Here is a 9,503-nt window from a genome sequence, read left to right on the forward strand (position 1 = left end):
CTACATTCTGGGGTGGGAAAGCTTAATGGCTTTCTCCAAAAACTAGTAAATTTTATGCAGTTCCAGATGGATTAAAGACAAATGTTAAAAAAAAATCTACATGTACTGTAAGGTTGCTGATATATGATAAAGATAACATTTAAATTTAGTGGGAATTTATTTAATATATAGGGATGGACAACTGACTATCCATCTGAAAGAAAAAACAGCTCCAGTTCCTCTCTCATACCACATATAAAAATAAATTTCAGGTAAATTAATGATTTTTTAAAATCAAAAATCTTAGAAGAAAACCTAGGAGATCCCATGTATAATCTAGGGTGGGGAAGACCTTAACCAAGTTAGGAAAACCGAAAGAAAAGAGAAATACATTAGATTATATAAAAACTGGAACATTTTGCATGGCACAAGTTCCCATAAACAGTCAAAAGATTTAGAAAAAATAGGCAATACAGATGACGGACAGGAGTTGACATCTACACTATAAAGCAAGTCTATACACCAATAAGGAAAAATGATCAAAAAGAAAAGATAAAGAATGTGAATAAACAAGTCAAGAAGAACAAAATGAGATGGCCTCTAAACAAAGGAAAACATCAAATTCAGAGAAATGTAAACCAAATGAAAAATGAGATGCCATTTTCATCCATCAGACAGGAAAATTTAGAGAGAGAACACCTGCTGGGGGGGAAGGGATATTGCCTATAAAAATGGGAACTGTTATAGCCGTTTGGAAAAGGAATCTGACAGCATCTATTAAAAGCAAAAATATACATAGTCCTCATCTCAGTAATCCTACAATTGGAAACCTAATCTCCATAGATGTAAACACAACAATGGGACGTAAGAACAAGGGTACTTAAACTATTGTTCTTGGTGGCAAAAAAAAAAAAAAAAAAAAAAAAACCCCCCCCCCCCAAAAAAAAAAAAAAAAAAAAAAAAAACCCCCCCCCCCCCCACCGCGTTGGAAACAAGGTAAATACCCATTATTAGTGTAATGGATGAAAAAATTGTGGTATTCAAATAAATTACACTAATTCTCTTCAAAATTTTTATTGGTGTTACTTAAGTGAAAAAAAGCAAGACACGAAGTGTATATCTCATTTTTTTTGTTAACATTATGTATATACACACACACACACACAGGCATAGAGAAAAATATGGAAGGAGATACATGGGATTATCAACAAAGAATGGAGGAGGCAAGGGAAAAAAAGAACACTTTTTAAAAAAAAGCATTTATAGGGAATTCCCTGGCAGTCCAGCGGTTAAGACTCCATGCTTCCACGCAGAGGGCACAGGTTCAATCCCTGATCAGAGAACTAAGATCCCACAAGCTGCACGGCACAGCCAAAAAATATAAAAAATAAAAAAGCATTTACAGTTAAGTTAAAATTTGATATCGTGAGTGTGTATCTACACGAACGCATTAAAAATCCTTAGTTCTATTATCTCCTAATGTGTAGGAATAGTATCTCGTAAAATTAAGTGAAGAAAGCAAGTTGCAAAAAATGTGTATAAAAAGTTCTATTTCTGTAAAAAAGCAAAAACAAAGCCCTTACAAATTGTATTTAATTATACTCATATGAGCAAGGAAAAGGTATAAAAGGATAAATTCCAGACAGTTACCATTTGGAAAGGAGGAAAAAGGCAATTTTTTCTGTATGCATATTTGTATTGTGTCCACTGTTATGATAAATACCTACTGTATATGTTAATTTGAAAAGCATGAATTTAAAGAACTTTAATGAGTTTTCTAGACTTAAACTCATGCTGGCTTATCATTTCTTTGAAGTGCTCAAGCCTGCATTTATCATTAGCAGCTACGGCTTACTGAATGCTTATGTGTCAGACTCCGTACTAAGGTCTTCTACATACTGTCTCATTTGATCCTCTCAATTCACTATTGAGTACTATCATACTCCATTTCACAGATAAAGAAAGTTAGGATTAAAGGTTATCCCCAAACTGACAGTTAAAAAGTGGCAAAACTGGAACCTGACCAAGAAACCCTACTCTTAACTATAACTGCACTAAAAAGCCTCTATAATCTTGCCCAAATTTGACCTCAAGGTTACTAGTCTATGATTTGCAAAACACATCTGCCCTTTATTGAAAATAGTCAAAATTCTGCCCATCTTCTTTCTTTCAGCATGTCTTCTTTCCTCTCCCCAACTCTCAAAGATCACCGACATTATTTCACATGCCAAGTTCCTTCACGGCCAAGGAATATAATTCGACCAAGAGAAGTGAACTAAGTGACCCATCTAAAATCTCTACCTATTGAGGACTCTTCTTGGCCATAACCAATGATCACTTTATTTGTTCAAAAACAAACAAAAATCCTTTTCCCCAGAGAAGGCAAAAGAAAAATAAGAAGTTAAGCATTCCTCATGGAAGCAACCTAAATGCCCATCAACAGACAAATGGATAAAGAAGATGTGGTACATATATACAATGGAATATTACTCAGCCATAAAAAGAAATGAAATTGAGTCATTTGTAGAGACGTGAATGGACCTAGAGACTGTCATACAGAGTGAAGTAAGTCAGAAAGAGAAGAACAAATATTAACACATATATGTGGAACCTAGAAAAATGGTACAGATGAACCGGTTTGCAGGGCAGAAATAGAGACACAGATGTAGAGAACAAACGTATGGACACCACGTGGGGAAAGCGGCGGGGGTGGGGGGTGGGGGCGGGGTGGTGGTGTGATGAATTGGGAGATTGGGATTGACATGTATACACTAATATGTATAAAATGGACAACTAATAAGAACCCGCTGTATAAAAAAAATTATAAAATAAAATTCAAAAAAAAAGAAGTATTCCACTTCCCTTTTGCCTATAAACTATAAAAGCCCAGAGTAGGCGCATGAAAGATATTTGTTGAGTGTTGAATGAATAATTTTGGTATTACACCATCCAGCCCAACCAAGCAGGAAACTTCTTTGCTCTTAGCACTCCACATAATGTTAAAAACCCTTTCTAGTTGCCTCATTTTTACAATCTTTGCCTTCAGTCACATTAGCTTTCCTGACACTATTCTTAACAGCTAGTGCCACCCTCATATATTCACCTTCAGCAACGTGCCCTTCTTTTGTACATGCCTCTTCGGAATCTGAGTTTAGACTGCTTTCAGTGCAAGCACACCAGTTCCCTCAGGTGCCTCCTCCTTTTTTCCCAGTTAGGACCCTTCCTCCAAACTACCTTTTAGCTTTCTAGGTCTTGGAATAATATCTATTCTCTAAATTGCTCAACATCCACCTCCTTAAAAACTCGGTTACCATGAACTCTAAAATTTCGTGGTCCTTTTCTCCCAGTGAAAGTATTTTCAACTTGCCAACCAATTCCTCCCTACCGTAAGTTAGGTCCAGAGTAGCAGTTTCCATTCCACTTCCTCAGTCTAACAGGTGACGACACAATCCGCAGCATTTCTTTTTAGAGAAATGCAACTTGCAGGTGGCTAAATAACTGATCTTACCACACCCCAATCTGATGCCATCGCTACCATAACTACTATATTTCCTTGGCTCCAGTCTGGCCTCCCTCATCAATCCTTAAGAAAGCTGCTACAGCCAACTTTCTAAGCCCCAAATCTCATCATGTCACTTACCTGCTCAAAAATCTCCCTTGTTAAACAATATGCTGAACTCCTAAGTATAATTTTAAAAAGCAATAATCTGGCCCCAACCAGTATTTTCCCTTTTATCTTTGACTAACTCCGCATTAGCACCTGGGACAGAACCTTGCATAATCCACCCTAAGCACCAGCTGGAAACTGCTAACCATTTCCAGAATATGTATCACATGTTCATGCCTCAGAATGTTCGCCCCTACTGTTCTCTGCACTGGTAATTACCTTCTCCATTTGTCCCTCTGGAAAAATCCTCCTCCATGTTTACTGTCTGCGTTAAATGGCACTTCCTCTATAAAGTCATCCCCAAATTCTACCGCCAACCCCAACGAGGCAGAATTAATTGCTCTTTCAGCTGGATTCCCATAATGGGGTTCCCACTATTTACTGTGGTTCCATTTCATAGTTATTTGTTTATGCCCCTATCCTCCTAGTTTTATGTATTTATCCAGGGCAAAAGCTGTATCTTATTTCAGTGTTTATCAAACATTAGGAGCCAATCCACCACAAATGGATAAATCATTCAGTGAGCCATACCATAAAAGTTTTTTAATAGATCAGAAGATATCAGAGGACACTGAGCATAACAATTAGTATCATTTTCAGAAACAGTTATATGTGTATGTATGTATAATGGACTGTGATAGAAAATACATTTCTTACGATGAGCTGTAGTAAAAGTAAGTTTGAAAAACTCTTATTTAACTTTTACCTCCAGTGCCTACTGCCTAATACACAGCAAGGGCTCAGAAGTGGTTGCAGAGGTAAAAGCATTTGAGAGTCCACGTTAAGAATACATTATCATTCCTTCCCTTTATCTGGCCAGCTACGGTTTGGTATGCTCCCACAATCACATTACTTCTGTTCCTTTCTCCTTTATATCTGTAATAATTAACTTTCTTGCTATAAAACTCAAGTCATTCCCATAGAGATTTATATCTTTTGAATCCAGTCAGCCTTCTTTTAAATTGTCTAACCTTCCAATGCTAAATATTCCTTCCTAAGTTTTACCCACATGAATCTTCTGTATCATACAAGAAAAATCTTTCCCATCTGCTCTTTCTTTCAAGGTATGAGCCTATCTATCACCTTTCCTCCATAGTTAAGTTTTTAAAAATAAACATCAACCCTTTGCCTCCAGTCCATGTCACTCATCTTCCTAAAATCATTGTAACTCAGCTTCTGTTCAAGTTGCTAAGGAGCCCAAAGTTGCCCAAGAACTAAGTAGAGTAGCCCTTTCTCAGCTCTTAGCCTCAACTGCTCTACAACTGCTTCTACGGAAGACACCACACCAACCTGCATTCTCTTCTACCTCTACATGAATAAATATATGAAAAGCACTTGAAAATAGGCCTAGCTCATAGTAAGTACTATGTAACTGTTAGTTGATATATTATCATTTATTCCTCCTCTTATTCCCTAAATATAGATGATTGTCCAAGATTCTGTCCTCAGCGGTTTTCTTTTCTTCCCCTCCCACTTTCTCCCTGGGTCTTATCATCTCCTCACAAGGTTTTGTCTAGCCCACCTGTAGGAAGGTTACAAATCTCTCTCATAAATCCAAACCCATCTTCTGAACCACAGGCCCACACTCAACATACCCAATGCTAACTGTCTTTTCCAAATGTCCTTAAATGTTTATGAATAGCACCATCACAGTTCCCATCATTTTTCACTTCACTCCCTTCCTCACCACCAGCACCGCCACCAGTGCCACTACCACCATGATATGTAGTCAATTTTCAAATTGTCAACTCTACCTTCTCAATGTCTTTTCTTTCCATTTTCTAGTTCAGACCTTCTTTATCCCTCATCTACTCTAGCCCTCCAAATTGGCAGACTCAACTACACACTGTTGTCAGATAAATCTTTTTTTAAAAAAAATCACAGCTCTGATTGAGTCACTTACCAGGTCAAAACCCTTCAATGGATCTGCCCTACTTTCCTTAAAAAGCACAGCTTTTCAGCTGGGTATTCAAAAGCCTCCAAGGAGTAGATGGTACTAATCCCATCTCTTGGCCTTCTCCTTATTCACAGTACCCACAACCTGGCCAAGCCGGAAAATACCTTTAGGACTCACCTCACTGATGTCTTAGCTCAAACGTATTCCTAATAAACACTCCTTCCAATAACTTCATACTTCAGTCTGTCAATATTTTACCAATCTTAAATATCCACTCAAAACTCCAAATCCTCCACAGGTTTGGTTTTTTGGTTGTTTGTGTTTGTTCTTTCTTGATTACCTTTCTTCCCCTGCCCCAAAGATATTCACTCCCTCTTCCAAATGTTCTTAGCCCTTAGTAAAGACTCTTTAAGGCTGGCCATATATACACTAATATGTATAAAACAGATAGCTAATAAGAACTTACTGTATAAAAAGTAAATTTTTTAAAAAAGGGTGACCTATATTCTGCAATAGTATAGCTATTTACATAAACACCCTATTCTCCACACTTAACAAAAAGCTCCTTAAAAGCAAAGACCATTCCTTAAATAGCTTTACAGTCTTTAAGACTGCCAGTATATCTCATGAATTTAACTTTTTTAAAGAGAAACACAACCACTGAAAATAGCAAGTCGCTTAGTTCTTGAAAACCTCAGACATCCTTAGGCTACGATGCTAAATATTACCTAATGAAAACCCAGAAGAACCTACTGTTTATAAACAACTTGGGTAAAGGGTAAGGAGGAAATGAATCAGAGAGGGTGACAAAAGTAACCTGCCTTGTAGTTCACCCCTCAGTGTTTTACACACCGTCCCTGATAAAGACCTTAAACAGAAAGTCAAGGTAACTGGATTCCAGTGCCACCTATATGCCAACTATACCATTTACTCTCTGAGTGCCTTCAAGTCAGTACCCTCTGAGCCTTTTTTAATTTATTCAATGAGGAACTTGTACTAGAAGATAAACACGTTCCCCTCCTTAGGCACCCCATGTTTCTTCAAAACCCCATGCTTCACCCAAAACCCTGACAAGTGTTCAAAGCTTTACCTCAAGCCTCACTTCCTCAGATTCCTTCCCCCAGTAACTCTGGTCCTGCCTGCTCTGGGCTACTTCAGCACCTGTGATCCTTGTAATCGAAACTAAGTCACAAACTATCTTTCCCTAACGCTTCACAATTGAACTGCAAAGTAGCCTCGGGAGAAGCAATGCATTCCGCTCAGGCAGAAGCTCGGCTTCCTCTCCCTGTTGCTGCTCCATATCAAGGCGCCCAAAAAGATGCATCTAGAACTGTGTCCCTAATGTTGCAGCCTGAGTCCCCTCCGCCTGGGTTCCCTCCTTTCCAGGACCAAAAGGTTCTCTAAGAAGCAGCCATAGTCCTCCTCACCCAGTAACTCGAGGTTCATCCCTGAGGATTCTGGCCGTCTGGTCTCAGCTCCAGCAACGACACCTTCTCTTCCAACCGCTTCCAAAACCTGCGTCTAACTGGGTGACGCCGCAAAGAGCCTGGCACAAGCTCCGGAGACTTTCTGGTTTAGAAGACCCCACGGCTTCCGCTTTCTTCCCTCGCCTTCCTTGTTCTTTCAAGTGGGCTGTCCATATATATGCCTAACCAAAAAGAAAAAAAAAACTCTCTCGGAATCACTTGATTATGATATTTTTTAATGGATAAAAATGCTATCGTCACTCAGGTTTTTTTTAAAAGTGCAAGAATTTGGGGGTGTTTTCCCTCGGATCATGTAAGTGAGCTAGAGAATTTAGGCACATAGTTAGACTACTAATCCTTCCCGTGTTGTGCGTTCAGCGGCGTTGTCCCGGCGGGCTGCCTCAGATGCCGCCGGAAGGGTTCCGGCCGAGTGCCTGAAGTAGCACAGCAGGAACGGTTGGTCCCAGAGCTCGAGTGTGGAGCGCAGCTGTACGCGACAAGGCGGTACTCGCCCTGTATGTAGCCTAGTTATCGTGTATCTGTCTCAGTCTCGTGAGAATTGTTTCACACTTGTAAAGGTATGACATCGATCCCATAGAAACGTCCGATAGAATTTATCTAAGGATTTACCGTGTACCCAGCGTTGACCCGGACCCTGGAAGTGAATTGGAATGGGAGGTGGCTGAGTTCCCTGGAACTCAATCAGACAGAACTGTGACGAGATACCCAAAGCTACTAGAGGCTAGTTGATGAAACTAGCGAATGGGCAAATTCTGTATAAACAGGTTTTGACTATGGACGCTGTGGGCTATGACAAAAAGGAAAGATGGGCGTAGGTTGGCTGCAAAAAACGTAGGACTGGAGCTAGATCCTCTTATGTAGATTATGTGGCCTCTTATGTAGCCAGTAATCCCAGCTCCTTTCTTAGTACTAACTTCACCCCTTGGGCAGTATTTTATCTTCTGTGTCTCAGTTTTCTTATACGTAAAACGGGGGTAGTTCTTACAGGGTTATTGTGAAGGTTAAATGAGTAAACACATATGAAATACTTAGAACAGCAAGTGCCCAGTAAATGTTAGCTATTACTACTTTCCCCTAAATTATCTCACTTCCAGACTTCCCTGGTGGTACAGTGGTTAACAGTCTGCCTGCCAATGCAAGGGACACGGGTTCAAGTCCTGGTCTGGGAAGATCCCACGTGCTGCAGAGCTACTAAGCCCGTGTGCCACAACTACTGAGCCTGCATGCCACAACTACTGAGGCTGCGTGCCACAACTACTGAAGCCCACGCACCTAGAGCCCGTGCTCCGCAACAAGAGAAGCCACCACAATGAGAAGCCAGCGCACCGCAAGGAAGAGTAGCCCCCGCTCGCTGCAACTAGAGAAAGCCCACGCACAGCAACAAAGACCCAATGCAGCCAAAGATAAATAAATAAATTTATAAAAAAAAGAAAAAAATTATCTCATTTCCTTGAGAACATTAGAGTAGCTGCTGGCCCCATTTGACCAAGTGCAGTAATTGAGGCTCAGAGAAATTAGATATGTTAAAGAGAAAACCACAGGCCCCAAACGGATCTAGATCTAACACCTGATCGAAATGCAGTTTCAAACCTTCACCAGAAATGTAATCTTTATTGGCTAGTCTGGTATTTTCAGCACCAATGAGGTAATGTCTCCTGGGCCCTCTCCACCTCTGCTTACCACCCAACACCCTCCAAAAGGAGCAATCTGCATGATAAAACCCTTGCCATTCCCTTCCTCCCAGAAAGAAGGTCTCTTGACCTAAAAATAATCCTTTCTTTTCTTTTGCTAATAACTCCCTTACCCTACCCTTCTTCCTATAAAAAGCTTCCATTTTATACATCCCTCAGAGTGCCCTTCTGTTTACTAGATGGGATGCTGCCCATCTAGTTTAATAATGCCAATTAGATCTTCAAACTTACTTGGTTGAATTTTGGTTTTTAACAGGCAGTTTGCATTCCTTCACATATCCAAAACGTGGCCAAAATGCATCTCAAATACTGTACTACCAACAATGGTATGTAGGAGTATTTCTGCACACCTTTGTAATCATTCATTATTATCAGTTCTCTCAAACGCTGCCAACTGGGTGGGTGAAAAAATGTCATTGTTACATTTATTTCCTAATAAGGATGATCAGCTTTTCACATGTATAAGTGTGTATTTTTCTCTTCTGTGAGGTGACCGGTTCATATCCTCTGTCTATTTTTTGGATGGAGTATTCATCTTGTTTGATTTTTTTTTTTTTTGCGGTACGCGGGCCTCTCACTGTTGTGGCCTCTCCCATTGCGGAGCACAGGCTCCGGATTCGCAGGCTCAGCGGCCATGGCTCACGGGCCCAGCCACTCTGCGGCATGTGGAATCTTCCCGGACCGGGGCACGAACACATGTCCCCTGCATCGGCAGGCGGACTCCCAACCACTGCGCCACCAGGGAAGCCCTTGTTCGATTTTTAAGCAAGGAATAATATGAT

At 40.2% G+C, this 9,503-nt stretch overlaps 1 protein-coding gene across 4 annotated transcripts in view; it reads right to left on the bottom strand.

Annotated features, from left to right (window-relative positions):
• RBBP5 (RB binding protein 5, histone lysine methyltransferase complex subunit) overlaps positions 1–7,122 on the bottom strand; it is a 35,626-nt gene extending 28,504 nt beyond the window's left edge. For 2 of the 4 annotated variants that reach the window (XM_027082739.1, XM_027082738.1), the window contains exon 1: positions 6,971–7,120. In XM_027082739.1, coding sequence (XP_026938540.1) covers positions 6,971–6,989 — 19 coding nt within the window. In that variant the 5' untranslated portion in view covers positions 6,990–7,120. Of the gene's footprint in view, positions 1–6,970 lie in introns of all 4 variants that reach the window. The other 2 variants (XM_027082741.1, XM_027082740.1) reach the window with 2 other exon arrangements.
• Positions 7,123–9,503: the final 2,381 nt, after the last annotated feature.

Source organism: Aethalodelphis obliquidens, unplaced genomic scaffold (assembly GCF_003676395.1).
Source record: "Aethalodelphis obliquidens isolate GAN/ISIS:26980383/991018 unplaced genomic scaffold, ASM367639v1 scaffold48, whole genome shotgun sequence".
NCBI lineage: Eukaryota > Metazoa > Chordata > Mammalia > Artiodactyla > Delphinidae > Aethalodelphis > Aethalodelphis obliquidens.